This window comes from Ochotona curzoniae, unplaced genomic scaffold, assembly GCF_017591425.1.
Source record: "Ochotona curzoniae isolate NIBS_2020 unplaced genomic scaffold, NIBS_Ocur_1.0 contig_43, whole genome shotgun sequence".
In the NCBI taxonomy this organism is placed as follows: Eukaryota; Metazoa; Chordata; class Mammalia; order Lagomorpha; family Ochotonidae; genus Ochotona; species Ochotona curzoniae.
The window spans coordinates 39,595,228-39,617,731 of NW_024466218.1; the positions used below are offsets into that span (position 1 = coordinate 39,595,228).

General features: G+C 56.8%; 1 protein-coding gene across 4 annotated transcripts in view; it reads left to right on the forward strand.

The window, feature by feature from the left end:
• Nucleotides 1-1,062: 1,062 nt before the first annotated feature.
• Nucleotides 1,063-22,504, forward strand: part of CTDP1 (CTD phosphatase subunit 1) — a 35,280-nt gene continuing 13,838 nt past the window's right edge. Inside the window, exons 1-10 of one of the 4 annotated variants that reach the window (XM_040985161.1) lie at nucleotides 1,063-1,293; nucleotides 6,740-6,823; nucleotides 7,338-7,431; nucleotides 10,097-10,225; nucleotides 11,687-11,837; nucleotides 15,242-15,332; nucleotides 15,863-16,029; nucleotides 16,434-17,387; nucleotides 18,974-19,115; nucleotides 19,610-19,819. In XM_040985161.1, coding sequence (XP_040841095.1) covers nucleotides 6,783-6,823; nucleotides 7,338-7,431; nucleotides 10,097-10,225; nucleotides 11,687-11,837; nucleotides 15,242-15,332; nucleotides 15,863-16,029; nucleotides 16,434-17,387; nucleotides 18,974-19,115; nucleotides 19,610-19,819 — 1,979 coding nt within the window. In that variant the 5' untranslated portion in view covers nucleotides 1,063-1,293; nucleotides 6,740-6,782. Of the gene's footprint in view, nucleotides 1,294-5,564; nucleotides 6,824-7,337; nucleotides 7,432-10,096; nucleotides 10,226-11,686; nucleotides 11,838-15,241; nucleotides 15,333-15,862; nucleotides 16,030-16,433; nucleotides 17,388-18,973; nucleotides 19,116-19,609; nucleotides 19,820-22,504 lie in introns of those variants that run through there. The other 3 variants (XM_040985158.1, XM_040985159.1, XM_040985160.1) reach the window with 3 other exon arrangements.

Sequence of the window (22,504 nt, forward strand, 5' to 3'; positions counted from 1 at the left end):
TCAAGATGTTAACCAAGCTGTATGGAAAGGCATTTCAAGACAGTGAACCCATGCCTGGTGCACGTCTCTGGACTTGCCCCCCAGTCAGCGTCTTGCCCTCAGCCTGCAGAGGGAGTGCCACGGGCAATCTGAAATGTTCACACTGTCATTTCAAGGGTGTCAGTCCTGCGTGGCAACTGCTCCTCCCACGATGACCGAGTCACAGATGTTGTCCCTTCCCTTGGGACTCCACCATCATGGCAAGTCTTTCCAAAAGTCCACAATGCTCACTGCTGTCTCCTTAAGAAACCAAAACCAAAAGCAAAGGGCTTTGTGCTCCTTGTAGCCAAAACACATCTGCTGTCTTTACTCCTCTCTCACCCGCAAACATCCGTCCCGCGTGACCAGGCCCATGCGAGTGGGCAAAGTCAGGAAACAGGTTGACTGGAACACTGTCCGAGGGAGATCAGGATAGAGCAAGTGCTTGAGAATTCAAACAGAACCTTGACTTCAGGGCACAGCAAGAATACTCAGCAGGTGCCTACAAGATTTACCCACGCAGCACCTGTAACAGATCCTCCTGCGCAGGGGTCTTCCGCTCCACTCATTCAGCTGCAGGCTGCTTCCACCTCTGGGATGTGGGCAGCGACCGGCGGTGCATGCCGGGACTCGTAGTTTGCATCTCCTGACGGTATCCCGGCAGCCGGCTGCGTTGCATGCCGGGACACGTAGTTTCCTGACGTTGGTCCGACCCGCGCGGGGGACGGCGGGAGTGGAAGCACACGCTCCGCTGCGCATGCCGGGAGTCCTAGTCCCGAGACGCCGGGACTCGCGGGGCGCAACCGTCGTCGAGGGCCGCGACCGGCGCTCGCTGCAGGACCCGCAGTCCGCCGAGGCCGCCCCGAGGCCGGCTCCCGGGCCCGCGTCGGCGTCCTGCGGCCGCCCCCGCACGCACGCACGCCGCGACGTCACGCCCTCCCGGAAGTGGGCGCGGGCCGAGCCGGCGCCGAGCGGGAAGTGCGCGCTGCCCCGGCGGGGCCGTCCGCGCTGGGCCGGGCGCCCCGACGCCGTCATGGAGCCGCCGCCCGCCGCCGGGGCCGAGGTGCGCTGCCCGGGCCCCGCGCCGCTGCGTCTGCTCGAGTGGAAGGTGGCGGCGGGCGCGGCGGTGCGCATCGGGTCCGTGCTGGCCGTGTGCGAGGCCGCCGGCCCCGAGGGCGGCGTGCGCCCCGCGCGGCCCGAGCGCAGGCTGCGGTCCGAGCGCGCCGGAGTGGTGCGGGAGCTGTGCGCGCAGCCGGGCCAGCTGCTGCCGCCCGGGTGAGTGCGCGGGGCGCGGGAGCACGCTGGCGGCGGGAGAGCTGAGCCGGGGGCGCGGGGTGGCAGGAGTTCTCCCGGGCGCCGAGGCCGTCCTAGGTCTGACCACCTACGCCGCTTGCGTCCTGTGGAAGTGCTGACCTCCCTGGGAAGTCTGCGTGACCCTTCAGTGGGTGATGTGTGTGGACCCCGGCTGGGCTCCCATGACCCGACAGCGGGTGGGTGGGTAGGGGATATGTGTGGGCCTCGGCTGGTGCTTCCTCATGCAGACAGGTGTCAGTCCACCCTCTGCGTGTTCAGCGAACCTCCCAGCTCCCATGAACCCTGCTGGCTCTTCCAAAACTTGGGTGTCAGAAATGGAGTCCCTCAGGCTGGTTTCGTAGCCGGGCATATCCTCACGGGTTTCACTGAGTCGCAGGTGACTGGCCCAAGTACGTCCCAAGGCAACGCTGCCTGGATTTCCTGTGACTGACCCGTGGCCTCTGCGGCAGGACCCAGGGCCCAGGAATAGGTGCCGGTTCTTGGAGGCAGTCCCCCTAGGCAGAGCACCTTGCAGCAGGCTGTGGGGCTGCCTGTGGTCCTGCTCCTGGGATGTGGGGACTGCACCTCCCCCCAGTAATCCAGTGCAGAGACAGTGCAGCCCGACACCTGGCTTCCCCCACAGGGGCTGAGGGAGAGAGAGAGTGTGTGTGTGTGTGTGATACAGCAGTGTTAAGATTGTTGCCATCTGGCAGGGGCCCATGCTGTGAACTGCTCCTTCATTGAGTGATTCTTTGTTGTCATTCAGAGAGGCACTAAAGACTTCTCAGGGCATGCTTTCCCGTTTCGTAGGAAAGGAGGAAAGGCTGGAACTGACCGTGTTCCTGTGCACAGGACGCAGGGGGCGGGGGTGCCCAGCGGTGCTGCTGCCCCAACTGCAGTGTGGACGTTAGCAGCACAGATGTTAAGGAACTTCAGTGAAGAGTTCAGCCTGGACTTGGATCTGGGGGTGTCTGTACCCCGACTTAGTCCACTGTAGCAGTCATCTATGTGCACCTGCCTGAAAGTCAGGGAAGAACCTCAGGATCCTGACAAGTCAGCTGACTCTCAACTGGATACCTCGAGATTTTGCTGCCTACTCTGTCCTCGGAGGCCTGGCGCAATAGCCTAGTGGCTAAATCCTCAGATTGCATCCACTGAGATCTCATGTGGATGCCAGTTCATGTCCCAGGTGCTCCACTTCCCACCCAACTCCCTGCTTGTGCCCTGGGAAAGCAGTTGAGGACGGCCCAAAGCCTTGGGAGCCTGTACCCGCCTGAGAAACCCGGAAGAAGCTCCTGGCTTCAAATCAGCTCAGTTCCAGCCATTGCAGCTACTTGGGGAGTGAACCAGCAGATGGAAGCTCTTCCTCTGTAAATCCTCCTCTTTCTGTAAATCTGCCTTTCAACAAAATAAATCTTTTTTTTTAAAATTCCTCAGGAAATAGCTACCTGGTACTTGGGTGTTGGGCACTGGTTTCTTTGGTTGAACCCAGAGGAGGTGGCTGAGCTGCAATTTGCTGTGCCATTCACTGCATCCTATGGGATGCCAGACTTGGCGTCTGAGCAAAACTTTGCCTAAAACACTCGTGTTTAGAAATTGTGGCTCCATTGTCAGATTTATCTCTTTTTGTGGGGGTTTATAAGAATTCTTTACTAATCTGAAAGCAAAGAGATCTTCCACTCACTGGTTCACTCCCTAGATGCCTGCAGCAGTGAAATCTGGGAACCAGCAGCCCCATCCTGGGCTCCCACAGGGTGGCAGGGACCCAGTGGGCATCTGCTGCCTCCAGGGTATGTGTGAGCAGGAGCAGGGCTCCAGGCCATCACCTGTGCCTCTGGGTGCTCATTCACTGCCAGTGGGGTTGCAGAGGGAGCCAAAACAAGCTGCACCTTCCCTGGTGTGGTCCACCACATTCGCTGTGGGGACCATGTGACATCAGGGACTAGAAAGAGATTCCAAAGTCAAACGAGAAACGATACAAGTGCTTGTTTTGTTTGGGAGGAAGATGATGTAAGGAAAACAGCAGATGAGTTTCCGAGAGCTTCTGGAACGCTGCGAAGGCCACTGAACTTCCTAGGTTTGTGAAAAGCTTCTTGGGGTCGCATTTTGGAATGCCGTCTGGCATCCCTGTGCTCTGCTTGCAGCCTCTTCCTGGTGCCCCTGGGGAGGGCCTGTACCCATGTGGAAGACCAGGATGGAGCTCTTGACTCCCGCTTTGTCCTGGCCTCTGGGGTGACCCCAGATGAAGGATCTACGCCCCCAATCCCTCTCTGCCTTTCAAACCAAAAAAGTCAGCAGACTGTGGCACTGGCAGGGTTGAGCCTCTGAGGCCGGGTGTGGACCCACAGCAGGGTCTGTGTGCTAGCCTGATGGAAATGACATGGGCACCCCTGCTCTGAAACACCTCACGAGGGGGGAGTGGGACCCAAGCCACTGTGCTGTCCCTGAGCCATCTGAGAAACCCGCCTCTGGGGCAGGGTCCTGCTGTGTGTGTGGGAAATGGGAACTGGACAGGCCCCTGCTGGCCTGGTGGCTTCTCCTGGTACTGCCACAGGGGAGCTGCCTGCAGCCTCTAAAGGGCTATATACTGGGGGACACAAGACACCAGAGGCCAGTCAGTCCTGTTGTAGCAGTTGCTCCCTTCTCTGCCCCACTACTGACAATGGCGTGTGACCATGGCTTGTCCCAGCCTGCAGTGCTGAAGGTGGGGCCCTGGTGGAAGTCACAGCCTTCTCCAAACCTGGACGACTTGTGAGAGACACTTTATTGCCCCATAAACGCCCTGCCTGCCATCCTTGGCATCTGCGTTCCATCGCTGTTGACATGGGAACAGCTGATGGATGGCTTCATGTCGCAGTGTAGGTTTGTTGTCCTCAATTTACCTGCTAATTAGGATCCACTGTGTGTGTCTTATGCCCGGATTGTCCCCAATCCTCACAGGGAGTCCGGCCACTCAGTCCAGCCCTGACCATCTTCCTGCATGTGCTGGTCTGAGTGGCTCCTTTCACTCCTGCACCAGCTATGGGCGGTCTTTTTTCTGGCGAGGCATGCTTCTTTCCAGAGGGAGTGGCAGAAAGTTTGCCCACCCTAGGTGCTCCTTCCACCCCCACCCCAGGTCCTGTCCCCCACCCCTCAGGTGCTCCCCACCCAGGCCCTCTCCCCCACCCCTCAGGTGCTCCTCACCCAGGTCCTGTCCCCCATCCCAGTCCTGTTCCCCACCCCAAATCTCTCCGGATACTCTCCCATACTCAGTGTTGGGAGCTGGTGCCGTGTCCAGGGCCCTTGCAACCTGTGGGTCAGTGCCTGATGGTATAGGGGTAGCAGCTCTCACACCACACACCCTGACTGTCCCTTGCTGCTCTCACTCCTGTGGAGATTTCCAGTGCAAATTGTAGAGCCCCAAATCTCTTAGTCTTCCTGCATATACAGTCTAGGGAAAATCACACATTTGTACATTTCATTTCCTGATTTTCTTCAGCTGCTGATCCTTAGCATAGTGCGTTATCTTCACATCAGTGCTGGTGTCAGAGTGTGTGTCCGCAGCCCTGAGTGGGAGGGGTGAGGAGTGACAGAAACACAATAGGAGTTGTCCCCAAGTACTCACCTCAGCCTCCATGTGGGAGTCCTTAACTCCCAGCTTCAATCTGACCAGAGCCGCTGATGGAGCCCTGTGGGGAATGAACTAGCAAGTGGAAAATCTGTGTCCCTCCCTCTGTCTCTGTCACTCTATCAAACAAATCTTTTAAAAATCGATGGTGCGGTGGCGCAGTGGTTAAGGTCCTCACCTTGCACGCCCGGGATCCCATATGGGCACTGGTTCTATCCCGGCAGCCCCGCTTCCCTTCCAGCTCCCTGCCTGTGGCCCGGGAAAGCAGTCGAGGATGGCCCAAAGCTTTGGGACCCTGCACCCGCGTGGGAGACCAGCAAGAGGCTCCTGGCTTCGGATCGGCATAGCATCGGCTGTTGCGCTCATTTTGGGAGTGAATCTTCAGATGGGGGATCTTCCTCTCTGTCTCTGTTCTCTGTATATCCGCCTTTCCAATAAAAAAAATAATAAAAAATAAAAATCTTTTTAAAAAATTTGATGGTGCTGTGGTCAGGACACAGTGGTCCATCCCAGGGTGGTCTTGGGTGTTGCTGTTGGGGTCTGTGGGGCCTGCACAGGGGTAGGCTTGGTTTGGGGGCGTAGGTGCAAAATGCTCACAAGATAAGGGTGCTTGGAGAGGGTCGGGTGGATGAGACTCCACGTCCAGCAGAGGGTCCCTGGGCTAGAGTGGCCAGGAGGGTGCTGTGTCTCAGCTGCCGCCTTCCTGCTGTGGCCCAGCACCTATACTTCTGGACTAGGCTGTTGTCCTGGCTAAGAGCACTGCCTGCTCCAGGGTCCCAAAAGTTTCTCCTCCTCCTCTTCTAAGGTCCCTAACCGTTGTGAATTCATGTCTGTGTTGGACACGAGCTGGGCTCTCACACTGAAGGGGTGGTGGGCCTATTTGCAAGTCCCTGTGCATATGGCTCCCTGAGGCACAGGGTGGCTGCAGCTCTAGAGGTAAGAGCAGGCACAGGGCCCCCTCCTCTGTCCTCTACCACGTTTCATCCACACCAGGGCCAGTGGACTCCGAGACTTTGGGTTTAGCTTGTCTGTGCCGGCAGAAGTCGTGCGTGGGCTCTGGCCAGTGTGTGTGTGTGGAGACCTCTGCCCTGTGGCACAGCCCGAGGTGTTGTGCTATGGCCCTGCAGGGGCTACTGGTTCTCATGTCTTATATCATACAGGCTTGTTGAACCTTCCGTTGGCATCCCAGGGGACAGCCACAGCATCTGCATGGGGAAGACTGCTGCTACTGAGGGCCAAGCCCCCAGGCACACCCCGCTAGGCTGTCTGGTCTTGAGGGGACAAGTGCCCCACAGAGCTGTGTGTGCAGGTCTCCTCTGGGCACTGAGCCTCTTAGTGTCCCCTCAGCATGCCCATGGCCACCTCCTGTTTGGGCGCTTGGGCAGACAGGCTGCAGAAGTTGATCGCCAGTAGCTCGTGGAATCTCAGCAGTGCCTGTTTCAGAGTCTGTCAGGAAGGCTTAGCTGAGCACAGAAGGATATGATTTGTCAGGTGACATTTGACCAGCTGTCCTTGCTGATGAAAGAACCTCACTGTGTCAGAAGAGTGGCAATGGTGAAGCCAGAGGGCTCCAAGGCAGCATTAGGCCTCCCTGTCTCTCCTGAGAGAGACCCCGCAGTGTGCCTGTAGCACCATACATCGGGCTTGGCTCTCATGTAGCCCAGCTGATATCAGGGCAAGGGGCAGCAAGTCAGGGCGGAGCTAGGTGTTCAGAAATACTCACAGTGTGATGAGCCATGAGTTCTGAAGTATCTTTGTGTCTGTCCCCACTCCATGAGCTGTGGTAGGTCTGCGTGACTGCCCTCATTCCATGTGTTGCAGGGCAATCCTCGTGAGACTAGAAGCATGCAGCCACCCCGTGGTGATGAAGGGCTTGTGTGCTGAGTGTGGCCAGGACCTGACCCAGTGAGTACCCCCAGCATGTCTGTCCATGTTCCCATCTCTAATTTCTAAAGTATTGTATCATGCTTAATGCCCTCTTGGCTATGGCAATGGAGCACTGAGCGGATTCCTCTGCTCATCCTCCTGAGCAACTACAGGTCCCTCCGTCTCGTGGCCCCTCTGAGAGAGGCCTGGGCCTGCTCCCCCAAGCCCTCCGCCCCTATACTTGGGCCTGGTTACTAGCAGCACCAGCCTCTTTCCCTCAGTAGGGAGCTGTGTGGGAGTGGCTCGCATGACTCCCTCAGTGCAACTGCATATGTGTGAGCTTGACCAGCTTTGGACTGCGTGTGCCAGGGTATAAACAGTGTGCTTGAACATAGGCTTGCTCTTCTCCAGTGTTCCCAACAGCGAGGATATTGCTGTGGTGTCCCCAGAACAATCTGCTGAGACCATTGTGTACCCAGTTAGCTGTCACACAGCTCCCCATGGCAGCTGACCTGTGAGAGCTGCATCTCAGTGTTCCCTCCTTGCATTGCAGGTTGCAGAGCACAAATGGGAAGCAGCAGGTACCATTGTCAACGGCAACTGTGTGCATGGTGCACAGTGTGCCAGAGCTGATGGTGAGCTCTGAGGTGAGTAGCAGCAGATGGGGCCACAGAGCAGCCTAGGGACATTTCCCAAGCATGAACAGTGTGGTCCAGTGGGATTTCTGAGTTGCAGATGGAGCACGGAGTTAAGAAAGGGCCACCTGGAAACAGCGCTTGACCAAGTGCTGCTTATTAATGTGCCTTAAGTAGTGTCAGGGTCTGCATGCTGAGGGCACATCAGTATGCACAGCTGGACAGCGGTGGGTGCAGGGGGAGGAAAGAACAGGGTACAGATCCATGGGGGGACTGGACAGTGTGCAGAGCTGAGGGGACAAGGCAGTATGCAGAGCTGGAAGGACAGTGCAGTGTGCAGAGCTGGAAGGACAGGGCAATGTGCAGAGCTGGGGGTGGGGGACAATGCAGTGTGCAGAGCTGGGGGGACAAGGCAGTATGCAGAGCTGGAAGGACAGTGCAGTGTGCAGAGCTGGAAGGACAGGGCAATGTGCAGAGCTGGGGGTGGGGGACAGTGCAGTGTGCAGAGCTGGGAGTAGGAGGACAGTGCAGTGTGCAGAGCTGGGGGGACAAGGCAGTATGCAGAGCTGGAAGGACAGGGCAGTGTGCAGAGCTGGGGGAACAGGGCAGTGTGCAGAGCTGGGGGGACAAGGCAGTATGCAGAGCTGGAAGGACAGGGCAGTGTGCAGAGCTGGAAGGACAGGGCAGTGTGCAGAGCTGGAAGGACAGGGCAGTGTGCAGAGCTGGGAGTGGGGGACAATGCAGTGTGCAGAGCTGGGGGAATAGTGCAGTGTACACAGCTGCAAGAACAGTGCAGTGTGCAGAGCTGGAAGGACAGGGCAGTGTGCAGAGCTGGGAGTGGGGGACAATGCAGTGTGCAGAGCTGGGGGGACAGGGCAGTGTGCAGATCTGGAAGGACAGGGCAGTGTGCAGAGCTGGAGTGGGGGACAATGCAGTGTGCAGAGCTGGGGGGACAGGGCAGTGTGCAGATCTGGAAGGACAGGGCAGTGTGCAGAGCTGGGAGTGGGGGACAATGCAGTGTGCAGAGCTGGGGGGACAGGGCAGTGTGCAGAGCTGGAAGGATAGGGCAGTGTGCAGAGCTGGGGGGACAGGGCAGTGTGCAGAGCTGGGGGGACAGGGTAGTGTGCAGAGCTGGAAGGACAGGGCAGTGTGCAGAGCTGGAGGGACAGGGCAGTGTGCAGAGCTGGGAGTGGGGGACAATGCAGTGTGCAGAGCTGGGGGGACAGGGCAGTGTGCAGATCTGGAAGGACAGGGCAGTGTGCAGAGCTGGGAGTGGGGGACAATGCAGTGTGCAGAGCTGGGGGGACAGGGCAGTGTGCAGATCTGGAAGGACAGGGCAGCGTGCAGAGCTGGGAGTGGGGGACAATGCAGTGTGCAGAGCTGGGGGGACAGGGCATGTGCAGAGCTGGAAGGATAGGGCAGTGTGCAGAGCTGGGGGGACAGGGCAGTGTGCAGAGCTGGGGGGACAGGGTAGTGTGCAGAGCTGGAAGGACAGGGCAGTGTGCAGAGCTGGAGGGACAGGGCAGTGTGCAGAGCTGGGGGGACAGGGCAGTGTGCAGAGCTGGAAGGACAGGGCAGTGTGCAGAGCTGGAGTGGGGGACAATGCAGTGTGCAGAGCTGGGGGGACAGGGCAGTGTGCAGAGCTGGAAGGATAGGGCAGTGTGCAGAGCTGGGGGGACAGGGCAGTGTGCAGAGCTGGGGGGACAGGGTAGTGTGCAGAGCTGGAAGGACAGGGCAGTGTGCAGAGCTGGAGGGACAGGGCAGTGTGCAGAGCTGGGGGGACAGGGCAGTGTGCAGAGCTGGAAGGACAGGGCAGTGTGCAGAGCTGGGGGGACAGGGTAGTGTGCAGAGCTGGGGGACTAGGGGTCCAGGAATCACCTTTTTCTTAGGATCCTTTGAGAGCTTCAGGTCTTGTAAGGAGGCAGGACCTGTCTGATGTTAGGATTTTGCTGGATTTGTCTCCACGTGATGTGTCTGATGATGAGAGGAGGCTAACCCAGATTCAAGATTCTGATTTTCTGAGCCTGAGCAGGCACAGCTTTTCTGTGTGCATGTGTGTGTCTGCATGAGATCTGACTACTGCATACCCCAGTTTTCTTCCAGTGCTGTCCTCATCTGACCATTGGAGTGCAGTGCAGCTTCTCCCAGCCCCATGCCAGTGTCTGGGCTTTGCAGCTAAGTGGCTGTGTCACCACCTGGCATTTCATGAATTCGTGCAAAACAGCCACTTTCCAGGCCCTTTTACCGTGGTTGGCTTCCGGTTTAAATTACACACTCAGTACACATTAGACTGCCCCTGACAGGTAGAGCCCAGCAGCACTGCCTCCTTGCTGGCTGCAACCCTCAGCCAACTCCTAGACACTGCAGGTCGTGTGTGTGTGTGTGTGTGTGTGTGTGTGAGAGAGAGAGAGAGATGTGAAAGGCATGCAGGCTGTGTGTTTTTCAAGGCATGCAGGGTGTGTGTGTATGTGATGGGAGGCTTGTAGCCCATATGTGTGGTGCTGGGTTCTGTAGGCCATGTGTGTACGCTTGTATGTGTATGTGTGTCATGGTGGGCGTCGGAAACCAAGTGTGTGGTGCTGGGCGCCATGTAGTTGGCCTGGGCGGTGAAGCTTGTCAGTTAGGGATGTTTCTGCTCCCCAAATCCTGTTATCCTCCTGTGTTTTTGTAACTGTAGCAAGCTGAGAAGATAGCAATGGAAGACCAGCAGCGACTGCATCGGAACAGGAAGCTGGTGCTCATGGTAGACCTGGACCAGACCCTGATCCACACGACGGAGCAACACTGCCCCCAGATGTCCAACAAGGTAAGCGTTCTAGTTGTCAAGTGCTGAGGGTTTGCTCTAGGCACATGAGGTGTGCTTCCTTGCTGCTGGGTGGCCTCCGCAGAGTGACTGCTAAGCAGGATCTTCACAGCGCGTGCACCACTGGCCCAGGAAAGTGGACCAAGCTCCAGGTGTCAGCCGCTTGAGGTCAGCTAAGCAAGCCCAGTGACTTTGGTGTCCCTATAGATGACCTACGCAGATCCCACGGGGGAGACTTTCGTGGCATTCTGCAAGTGATATAGATGTGTGTCGAGCCCTGAGCAGAATTCAGGGCTGTCACAGTTACATAGTCCCATCCTGTATGCTGATCACATCTCTGTAAGCACATGGAGTCCATGGAGTGAATACGTATGGAGGCCTCCCGTCCACACTGGCCACCTACCTGACCCACTGTGCCTGGTCCTCTTGTCTGCCTACGTGTTTGTGCCTGCATGTGCTACTGTGGTGCTGTCTGGCTCTCGGCCTTTGAAGTTGAGTGTTTGAAGTGGTCATGCTAGGCTTGCTCCTTCTTGTGTGGTCTGGAAGGTGTGAGCAGGCCACTGGCATTGGCTGTAGTTTCTGCCCTGTGCCTGCCACACTTCTTGGACCTTGTTCACCCACTGGTCCAATGGGAAAAGACCATTGACTTCTTCGCTGTGGTTCTCTGGACCCCATGTGTTTCAGCCAGGGACTTGTCTCTGAAACTCCACCCTTGGCATCTCCTACCACAACAGCTTCATCATGGGTGGTGAGGCGTTTTGAGGCAGTAGAGGTTGGACCTAAGTTGCTAAGAGTGAGTGTGTTTACAGAGAAAATGTGGGTACTCAAGAGTAGAAGAGCAGCTTGTGACTCCATGAGGAAGGGAACGCCTTGCCTGTGCATCCCTGCCACACCTGCTGCGCGTGATCATCTCTTAGTGACAGTTGGTTACCCTCACTGTGTGCTTGCCATTAGACCACGGGATGGGGCAGAATGCTGGGGGTGGGTGTGGGGCAAGCACCTGTGAATGTCTGTGACCTGCCGGGACCCCAACGACATGGACACACATCCGGAATTGTCCACTGCCCAGGTGCAGGTTGGTACCAGGTGGTGAGCGTGACCAGCGGGAGTAATCCCCTTGGTAGTTGCTGTGGGCAGTTAGCCTCGTTGTCAGAGGAGGTCACTGTTGGGGGTGGGCAAGTCAGCACCATGTTCTCAGTAGTCATAGTGGCCATAGCTAAGTGGAGTTACTGCTGGGAGAGGCATTACCATGGCCATGGCTGTCAGGGTGGGTGTGATGATGAAGGGTAGTCTTCATGGTTAGCGTCTTCATCACGGCAGCTCCAGCTGTTAGGGTCAGTAGCACAGTTGTCATGGCAGTGGTCAAGGTTGCCCTCTTGTCATACTCAGTCGCAGGGGTGCCACCACTGCCCTCCTGGTGGACCTGGCAGGGCCTCTGCTGACCACTCATGCTGTCTCTTGTAGGGCATCTTCCACTTCCAGCTGGGCCGGGGCGAGCCGATGCTGCACACACGCCTGCGGCCGCACTGCAGAGACTTCCTGGAGAAGGTGGCGCGGCTGTACGAGCTGCATGTATTTACCTTCGGCAGCCGGCTGTACGCACACACCATCGCAGGTGGGTTCCCAGCACTCCTGGCCGCTCCCTCCGTCAGATCCTATCTCTTGGGGTGTCCCTTCAAGGGCACCTTCAGCTGCCTCCCTACAGAGGAAGTGTCTGAGGGAAGAGAGCCTTCTATAGAAAACCACTTTGAAAACATGTGGGTAGATGTGGGCCACGCTGCTCCTGTACGGCAGTGGTCCATGAGTATACGTGGGAGGCAGAGGCGTCCCACAGGGGACAGCACAGACTGGCACCTGAGTCAGGGACAGACCCTCCCTGGGGGGGTCACCTGGGAGTGCAAGGTAGAAGGTGGCCAGAACCCAGTGGTGTGGGCAGTGTTGGTGCATCTAGCGCGTGTCTGCAGGAAGTTAGTGCTATCCCTGGGAGCTGCACCTGCATTCAGGGTCTTGGTCTGTGAGATGATCATGGTCACACACGTGCATACACATCACACATACCACCCCACACACAGCACATACACATACTGCACATGGCACACACATGTATTTATGGAAGACAATTGGAGAGAAAGCTCCCATCTGCTAGCTCACTTCCCAGATGGCTACAGTGGCCAGGCTGGTCCAGGTCAAAGGCAGCAGCCACCCCATGCCATCTCCTGCATATTAGCAAGAAGCTGGATCGGACACAGAGCAGCTGGGACTGCAGCTGGTGCTCAGGTGTGCCAGAGTGCAGCTCCAGCTGAGCTGGGGACTCGAAGGGTGCGTGGAGTAGGCGTAGAGAAAATAGACGGACCTCTACGATTTCAGGGTCCACTAGGACAGTGCAAGAAAACTGTCCCCTTTATTTATGAAGAAGCAGTCAAGCACTGGTACACACTCTTGGTCTCACGGTCAAGTGGGTGTTTCCTAAGGATAGATCTGCCAGTTGTTTCACCTTGAGGCAGGATATCGGCCGTCCTAATCCTGTGGTCAGGAAGTTCTCAGTACGTATCAATCAGTAACATATTCCTACTGCAATCCTCATTCTACAGCTTAGACTTGAATCAGTTAAGGGAGAAAGTGCAGCACAGAAGGAGGGACCTAAAGATCGAGGAAAGAATAGATTCCCACTACACCTAGGGACTTAACACCCTTGGTTAGCATATGGTCAGTGGGGGCAGCCTGAATAGTAAAAGGCCATTTTGCTAAGACATTATCAGCAACGTCAACTTCCAAGCTCACATTGATAGTAAAGACCAACTCTGCAGAGGAAGACAATGGCTAAATAGAGTACAGAGATCTCGGTGGGGTGGTCCAGGTTCCATGCACAGGGAGGTGGAGCTGCCTTCAGGTGGTTGTAGAGATCCGTGGGGCCCTGCCTGCAATGGAACAATAGTCTTCACACCTTCGTGTCTTCCACATCACAAGGACCCCAGCATGGAGGGAGGCTCAACCCAGTAACCAGCACTTTCACTTTTAGAACTAAAAAATGTCACAGTACCATGGGAGGATGAAATGAAGAATACAGAGTTGCTTCTCACCGCCAACATGTCAGTGGGCATCCATCCCTGCTTTGTTTTCTTGTGCCTCACAGGTCCACAGCCTGCTATTAGAATTCACCCCATGCTCCACATGGGCCGCAGGTTCAGCTCTGTCTGTGCTCTCAACCTGAACTTGAGGCAGGAGTGGACCTTTCCCCTTCTCTGGCTCAGTCCTCTGGACGGGTTCCTGAACAGGCTACAGGCAGGCATGAGTGACTCCCAAAGGCACGGACGCGAGTAGTTGCTTCTCTCCCCCACGGGCTGCGTCCACCCAGGGAGGCCATATGCTCTTGTGTCTGTCTGCTCCCTCTCCTGTGCTGTTGAGAAACAGCTGTGGCTTTGGGGCTGCTTCAGGTCTGCTGGTTGTGTGAGCTGCGGTTCGCTGGAATATTTGGCTTGCTACAATCACCCTTCCCCATTAGCATGAGGCGCAGCAGGGCCCAGCATCTGTGTGGATTCCCAGCAGGGGAATGGGACATGTGCGAACCCTGTGCTCCTTGACCAAGCCGAGAGCTGTGAAGAGCCTGCCGGGGCCACAGGAGGCTGGACTCCTGAAGACTGCTCCCATGGCACCTGTGGGACGCTGAGGCCCCTTGCCTGCTAGGGCATCCTTTAGGGATGCCATACTCCCTGGAATTTCAGTGTTGTAACATGTCTAAAGAATGCTGGCCAGAACCAAGGGCCACAGGAGGCAGCAGACCTACAACCCCATGCTAGACACACATCAGGCCCAGCAGCCAGGAGGAGGGCTACTCCACTCAGGGAGCTGTGGACATCCTGGGTGGTGGGTGCCCTGTGGCTTATCCAAGAGAGAGAATAGCTGGGGGAGCAGGCCTGCCTGCTGAGACTGGGAGGAGCTCCCTGGGCAGTCCAGGGATTTGAGAAGTTTGAACTTTGCGTCCGTGAATGAGCATGACACTTTGTAGATAGAAGGAGTTGGGAATGAATATTTGTGGGCCACTGTAGTTGTTTACTGATGGGAGCCTAAGTAGTTGTTAACAAATGTGGCTGCTAAGAACCTGCATTTTCCTGTTAACATATTGGTTAATCAGTACCATGTCAATTAATGCCATAATGCTTTAAATTGTCGTTGATGTTATGTTGGGGCTTTTAATTGATTGGGATGATACTTTGCCGACTTTACCTTCAGACCAGAGATGGTCTCACCAAGAAATCGTTGAACTCACTAGGAAAATAAGATGTTGGACTTTATGCTTGGTAAATACTTCCAATGAAAGAACCTCAACTGAATTTGAACTGTGGTAATGCAACAAGGTGGAGAAATCCATCCTGGGGAGAAGGTTCGGGGAGGGGTGGGGGGAATCCCAGTGCCTATAACACTGTGTCACATAATGCAATACAGTTAATTTTAAAAAAATGTAGCTGCTAGCTTTCTCTTCCCACTCTTCTAGCATTGAAAATCACCCTTCCCACATGATGCATACTTTCAGTGTAATTGGGAGAGGGAGATTGCAAGCTTGACCACTGGCGGGCTCAGCATTCCCGTGAGACCTACCCCTTGAGCAATGGAAAGCAGTGTCACCTATGCGGTGGAACAAGCATTTTCCAGTGCCGTAATGCACGTTTGTCAGTGACCCCAAGAATGGGGATGCACAGTCTGTGCTTCCCAGAGGGGTGGAGTGTACCCCTCAAAGGTCCCACTGCAGAGAGAGAGCCTGGTGTGGCCGGGCACTAGTAGCCACCAGGCAGTGTGAGGAGAGGAGGGGACCAGGCCTGTGCCAGGGTGGAAGCACTCACGAACGGCACTGTGTCTTGTCTGTCCCTGGGGCCATGCGTTGAGTAGAGAGCCACGGCTGGGTTTTCGGGGGACAGATTGCCCCCTGGCCACCACCCCTTGGGTGTCTGACGCGCTGTGCAGTGCTGGGGCCAGGGTCCTACCACAAGTCACGCTCACACCTCTGTTCTGTCCTCCTTGAAGGCTTCTTAGACCCTGAGGCGAAGCTTTTTTCTCATCGCATATTGTCAAGGGATGAGTGCATCGACCCATTTTCTAAAACAGGAAACCTCAGGTACGTGTTGGGTTAGAGTGCTGCCGCTATGGCTCCATTCCGTCCCTGTCTCGGCAAGCAGGTGCTGGGCCTCTGTCCACACCTAAGCCAGAAGCCCACTCCCCTCCATCCCCAAAGTGCCTGTGTGTCCATTAGCACGCAAGAGATTCCGGGATTTCTCACTTCTCGTCTCTGTTTGTTCACAGCAAGCAAGCATGGCCACGGTACTCATTCTAGCTTTAAGAGTTCCATTTCTATTCCAAGGTTTCTCATGGGGAGACAGTCTGAACTTGGCTCCCCCACACTGAACGTCTGTCTTCTCCCTGCTGAGTGCCAGGGATGGGAAAGCAGAGTCACTGGGGGTCCTCAGCTGGGCAGCCCCGGGGTGCATGCCCATGCTGTCCTGTCTTGGCTCATTTCCACCTCTGGGCAAAGCAGTGCGCTACCCCACGGTGCTCTTCGTAGCTTCTTGCTCACCGTGAGGGAAGACCTGTCGGCTGTGCAGCTGGGCGCATCGACTCGGTGCCCTGAACTCTGTGTTTGACTCATAGGAACCTCTTTCCGTGTGGAGACTCAATGGTCTGCATCATTGATGACCGCGAGGATGTCTGGAAGTTTGCCCCCAACCTGATCACTGTGAAGAAGTACGTGTACTTCCCAGGCACCGGCGACCTGAATGCACCCCCAGGACCCCGGGAACCTCAGGCCCGAAGGAGAGGTACGTGGCCCGGCCAAGTGCCGGCTGCCTTGGTTCTAGAACATTCAGCAGTCAGAGATGCAGGGTTCATTGGAGACTGGGAGCCAGGATGGTATTTAGTTCTGATGTGTGCTCCCAGTTGCATACAGGTGGCGGGGGGCAGGTTCATACGCTGAAGGGCTGGCCTTCACCCCACTTTCCTTGGACAGACACAGCTCCAGGAACCTGGCTGCTCCACTGTGGGAAGCAGGGAGCTGCAGGTCAGTGGCAGGACAAGCCCTTACCATGGTCTCCAGCATTTCAGGCCTGCAGTTAGAACTGCACCCGCTGACACAGATGCTTACAGCTGAGGGCAGGTCCTGCAGGGCAACATATGTGCCGCTGCCTGGGAGTGACACTGACCTCTCCTTTGCACACATCTGTAGCAAACCCTTCTGGTAAAGGGACTGACATCGCTGAGCCTGCCTTGCCTGGGAAGGATTCTGAGGAGGGAAGGCACCTTCCTGGAATGGAGCCGAGCAACGGCCTTGGAAAGCCTGCGAAGGAGCTGAACGGTGGCGAGGCCATGCCAGGAGCCTCAGAAGGCATGTCCCGCCTCGGGAAGGCCGAGGGCCTGGACGCCTGGCCCCCTGGCCCGCGGGGAGGTCGGACCTCAGCTGGAACACAGCCTGCTCAGGGTGCCCCGGGCACAGACTTGGAGTTTGTCCTGTCCAGTGACAGCGAGAGCAGTGAGTCCGAGGCCTCTGCCTCAGCAGGGGGTGGTGAGAAGAGGGATGGGAAGAAGCCAAAAGCCCTGCGTGATGGAGTAAGGGTGCTGCCGCAGGGAGGCACCCCCGACCCAGGCGGGGGCAAGCCCTCAGGCCCTACCCACACGGGTGAGCTTCCACCTAGCACCCTGGATATGCCCGAGGAGGGCGAGCAGGGCAGCCTCTGTGGCCTGGGCAATGGCTGTGCTGACAGGAAGGAGGCGGAGACCGAGTCGCAGAACAGTGAGCAGTCGGGCATCACCGCCGGCGAGTCCCTGGACCAGAGTGTGGAGGAGGAAGATGAAGAGGAAGACACGGATGACGACGACCACCTCATCCACCTGGAGGAGATCCTGGCCCGCGTGCATGCCCACTACTACACCAAATACGACCAGTACCTGAACAAGGAGGTGGAAGAGGCTCCAGACATGCGCAAGATCGTGCCGGAGCTCAAGAGCAGGGTGCTGGCCGGCGTTGCCATTGCATTCAGCGGCCTGCACCCTGCTAACTTCCCCGTGGAAAAGACCCGGGAGCACTACCACGCCACGGCGCTCGGCGCCAAGATTCTCACCCGGCTGGTGCTGAACCCTGACGCCCCTGACAGGGCCACACACCTGATCGCGGCACGGGCCGGTAAGTTCTCAGCACTCCCAGGCATCCCTGCTTGGCCTGGAGGTTCCCGTCCCATTGGTGAGTTCCTAGAGTAGACGGAAAGCTGTGTGCTGGTCAACATCTCACTGAGCACACATGTTGTAGCTGCCATCCTTGTGGTGCAGAGGATTACGAGGTGGGTGCTGGGTTAGTGGAGAATCAGAGGCAGGACCTCAGCAGAGAAATGAGGACCGGGGCAGGGGATTGCAGCATCCCCAAGTTAAAGGACAGTGCAGCCTTCGGAGCCAGAAAATTGAATACGTGATTTCACAGCATTCCCCTGGCGGCTGGGCCTGGGAGGTGGCTGTGGTAAGGGCAGCCCCAGGCAGCATTCGCTGCTGAGCCCTTGGCCCAAGCAAGGCCCCTGGGCTCCCTGGGATCCCTCTTTCCCATGCAGGGCTCTACTTCTAGGGTCAGGACAGCTGACTCCCGTGCTGCAGTACGCAACGTGCCTTGTTTGACACGCTTGTGCGGGGCTTGTCTCAGAAGACCGGAACCTGCACTCTTGAGCCTCACACTTAGGCCCACTTGCCCACCCCAGTGGCAGTCCCTTGGGAGCTGACATTGTAGCCCTTGATCTTGCCTCTGCTCTAGAGCCTGATTATTTTCTTTAAAATTTATTTATTTACTTAAAAGAGCCACAGAGAGGGAGAGACCAAAGGAGATCCTCCAGCTGTTGACTCAGTCTGAACCCCTCCAGGTGACCATAGTAGCAGGGACTAGGTCAGGCGAAGCCAGGAGACTCTTCCAGTCTCCCAAGCACTCGGGCCGTTCTCTGCTGCTTTCCCAGGCCATTAACAGAGAGCTGGATTGTAAATGGGGCATCTAGGACACAGGCTGGTGGCCATGTGGAATGCTGGCATCACAGGTGGTGGCTTTACCTACCACACCACAACGCCAGCGTCTTGAAGTCTGCTCTCATTTGAGCATCTCACATATAGAGTTGGCCAGACTTTCTTGCTTGTCAAAGGGCTTTTTCCACAGAGGGCAAGAGGGTTCCCTAAGGGGGCAGCTGTGTGGACACATCAGTGGCCCCTGACTTCCAGACCTGCCTTCACCACGCCTGCCCCTACCTGATATGCTGTGGAAGGCTGCTGCCCCGTGGGCTGGGAGGAGGGCAGTGATGCCACAGGTAGAAGGCTTCTGAGGAGGGGTGGTAAAGGCAAACAAGTGAGGGAAAGCTGAAGGTGTGGTCTGGAGACTGGACCACGGAGGTGGACCCAGATGCTGGTGGCCACACAGTGACGCTGGGGTGGAAAAGGGCTGAGGCGTGTGGCTGCAGAGTGGCCCTGGGAGAAGGGTGCATGGGCCGAGGAATGTTGGCTCAGGACCTGGCCTGGCTAGGGAGCCATCCTGGAGTCGAAGTGCAGCATACAGTGGTGAGCTGTGGGGACAGCATGGCAGACAGCAGGACAACATAGCAGTCACCCACCCAACACAGGCAGCCCAGGGCCAAGAGCACAGGCAAGGGCCACACAGGGGGCCTGGCAGGGGAGGCCAGTGCAGAGCCTGGCTCTGCCAGCCCCTTTCACACATCCCTGCTCCTGACCCTGGCCTATTTCCTGCAGGCACGGAGAAGGTACGCCAGGCTCAGGAATGCCGCCACCTGCACGTGGTCAATCCCGACTGGCTGTGGAGCTGCCTGGAGCGCTGGGACAAGGTGGAGGAGCAGCTCTTCCCACTCCGGGACAGTGATGCCAAGGCACAGCGGTAGGTACCTCAGCTTGCAGCTGGGGCTCAGTGTGCCCTTCTGGCACTGGCCTTCCCATCCCGCTGATTCACAGAAAGGCCTCAACAGCACTGCAGTAGCTGAGGAAGAAGTGGAATTGCTTTGCTTTGTCCTGACACAGGCTGGGGCTGTCCCTGGGGCCTGGGCTGGCATGTGTGGGCATCGCACAAGTCACGTGCAGGTCATTCCAGAGCAAAGATGAGGGTGTCAGACCAAGGTGGAGAAGAAGCAGATTGTTTGAGAATGGCTATTGTTGGTCAGTAGTCTGCCTGCTGTGTCCGCAGTGAAGGCCTTCCCGTGTCAGACGCTGCAAGAGAGAGCAGCAGACCCTGTGTGTGTCCGCCCAGGCAGGAGGCCTGGACACTTGCCATTTCCTTGCACAGCTTCATCAGAAGGCCGGGAGCTTCCAGCAGATGTGCTTGAGTGGTTGCCTGCTGTCATCACGATCCTCACAGCCCTCACCCTCTCTGCACAGGGAGAATAGCCCACCGGCCCCTCCAGACAAGCAGGCTGTGCCTCCAACTGCCCTACATCACCCGGCGCCCGTTCACGCTAAGGCCCCACCTGGCCCTGAGGTTCGGATCTACGACTCCAAAACAGGAAAGCTCATCAGAACTGGGGTGCAGGGCCCTGGGGCTGCACCCTGCAGCACCCTGCCCGCCCGTGGCGAGCCCTCTGCCTTCAGGTAACCATGGTGCCCACAGCTGGCGCCTGCGGCTTCTGGTCCTGCTAGGGAGAGGGTGCCATGTGGACATGTGAAGGCCAGGGCCTCACTCAGCCCTGGGTTCCAAGGGAGCTGCAGCTGAGGACTCGGGAGTCCCTCCTCTTGAGCCCCAAGCTGGGATGGAGGAACCCTTGGATTCTGCCTCTGGCCACCCGCCTCAGAGTTGCCTCCTCTTGTCATCAGGCTGGTCTCGGGAATGGCCGAGGAAAACTCTTGAAGCCCAGGCCACCTGCTATGCCATGCCACTGGCTCCCTCCCACACCTGGGAATCAGGTCCAGCGTTGGGCCCCACAGCCACACCTTCCCATTACACACACTGAGAAGGAGACTAGAGAGGGCATCGGGCAGTTGGTGGACAGGAAGCCCTGGCTGAGTCAGGACACTAGGGCAGGGTGGGCAGGTGGGACACAGGATTGGGCACGTGTCCATGTCCTCTGTTAGAGCACCTAGGTCTCCCCTCGGAGGCGCCCTGGCATCTTTGCCCCATCCCTGGTACCCTCAGCCCAATCCACAGCCTCTCTGCTCCATTCATGTATTTATTCCACAGTCAAAATAAATCATAATTTAAAGCCATAACATTTTTAAAAGACAAAGGAGAATTTGTGGCACGGCTGCATTAACAAAACAGACACCAGTCCAAAGGGCAATACTAAACAGGTGTTCTGCTCCCAGGCTGGAGTAAATACAGAGACACATGAACATTCACTAAGAGGCCAACGCGAGGCAAATAATCCTTTGAAACAAACTGAATGGTGAACAGAGGCAGGCTGCAAACAGGTTCTGTTAACATCTTGCTGCAAGGGGAAAACCCCAAAGACGCCTCAGACCCTTCATCTGAGTGCCAGGCCCTGGGTTCTGCTGTCCTTCAAGTCACACTCAAATCCAGAAAGGCTCCCACACCCCGAGCTCAGAGTCTGCATCTGGCCATAGAGAAGGGCCCTCCTGTATATGTCTGGTGCCCCCTGGCAACCTGAGTGCCCTTCTGCCACACACCACAGTGGGCTGGTTCCTGTTGGTGTGAGAGTGTGGCCACCCATGGGCTGCTTCACTTGAAGATTGTGTATATATCACCCCAGTAGATGACCTCAGCTTTTTTGCCACATTTGTTGTTTTCTTTGTAACCAGTAGCATGACTAGCTGCCCGGGTGTGTATGTCATGTGTCTGTCACCGAGAGAGGAAGGGGAGGGAGCATCTTCCTTTCACCAAGGCATGGCTCCTGCTTCAGGCAGCCTCTTGGCAGCCTTGGAACAGCTGCTTGGGCTTCGCCCTAGTGGGTGTCTTCTGTTTCCACGTGCTCCTGCTGAGATGTTGTCCCTTTGGGGGCCATCCATGCTGGGAAGCGTACGTGCAGTGACTGAAGGGGTGGCCTGTGTCCTCACTGAGCAGCTCTTCAACCTCCTGCGTGGCTGCCTGTAGGTGACATGTTCCAGGTTTGCAACGAAGCTGTCCCAGGGAGGTTCTCATGGTGGGTCAAGCTTAGCTCCCTTGCCTCTCAGAGGAGGTGCCGCTGGTGGACTGCCTGGTTCTCAACCCAGAGCTGGACTGCACTGCCTTTCATGGCATCAGAGAAGCAACCACATAGGTCAGTGGATGAGGCTCCTGCTGGCACACACATGGTCACCGTGTGTCCTGGAGTCACTCCCTGCATCCCAAGAACTCTTGAGTGTGGCTGTTTCCGGAGGAGAATTGAGACTCCACCCCTGTTGTCTTCCTCCCTTGGGATTCTCAGGTATTCCAGGTTTGAGAGGGACCAGAGCAGTCCTGAGTGGGTGCCGCCAGGAGCATGCAGAGAGTAGATACATCCACCTCCGCATGCACACATGCACACACACTTTGATGGAAGGCCGTCTGCAGTGTGGTGGAGGAGGTGGGCAGCACCTGGTAGATGGGCTGGTTGGGAAAAATACCATAAGACAGGTCGATCAGAAAACTAACTTGAAAGTGGGACCACAAGTAGGACCACCAGGACAAGGTACCCAGGTGAAGCAAACCTTTGGAAGTTTCAGAACAATCCTACAGGTTCCATGAATCCGGGAGCCACACCCTGAGACAATTAGAGGGGATCCAAACAAACCCTTAAAGCCCAAGATGAGCAGGCCTGCAGCAGCCAATCATCATGCAGTGCTTGGCCTTAACGAGAGCAGCCAGCAGCTCGCAGAGTGCTGGGCACACGGTGTACAGTCCTGGGACCAGGCCAGGGAGGGTAGAGAACTGTAGAGTTCCCAAGTCTCCCCACAGGACCACCTGCACAGCTCTGGGAGGTGATGGGGAGTGTGCAGAAGCCAGCCTGCAGGGGCAGGACGGGGACCAAGCTGGGGGGCTGCAGGACTGGGAACCCCGAATGTTTTCTTCATACTCTTCCTTGTCTGATGTAACACTGTGTCCACATAGTTGCTTTGAATAATCCAGGTCCTTCCTGAGCCTTGGAAGATGCCATTTAAGGGTCAATGTTACCTTTAATTGTAGTGTTTATGGCAAGGACCCACAAATCAGCAGCAAATTAAGATCACAAAGGACATCAGAAAAACTATGTTGAGTCCCTGTGGGGCTGAGTGAGGCCATGATGTCCTCTAGGCTGGAACTGAGCCTCCTGGAGGGCATGGAAGGATTGGGGACCACCTAGGACCTTAGGACAGCTGACAGGT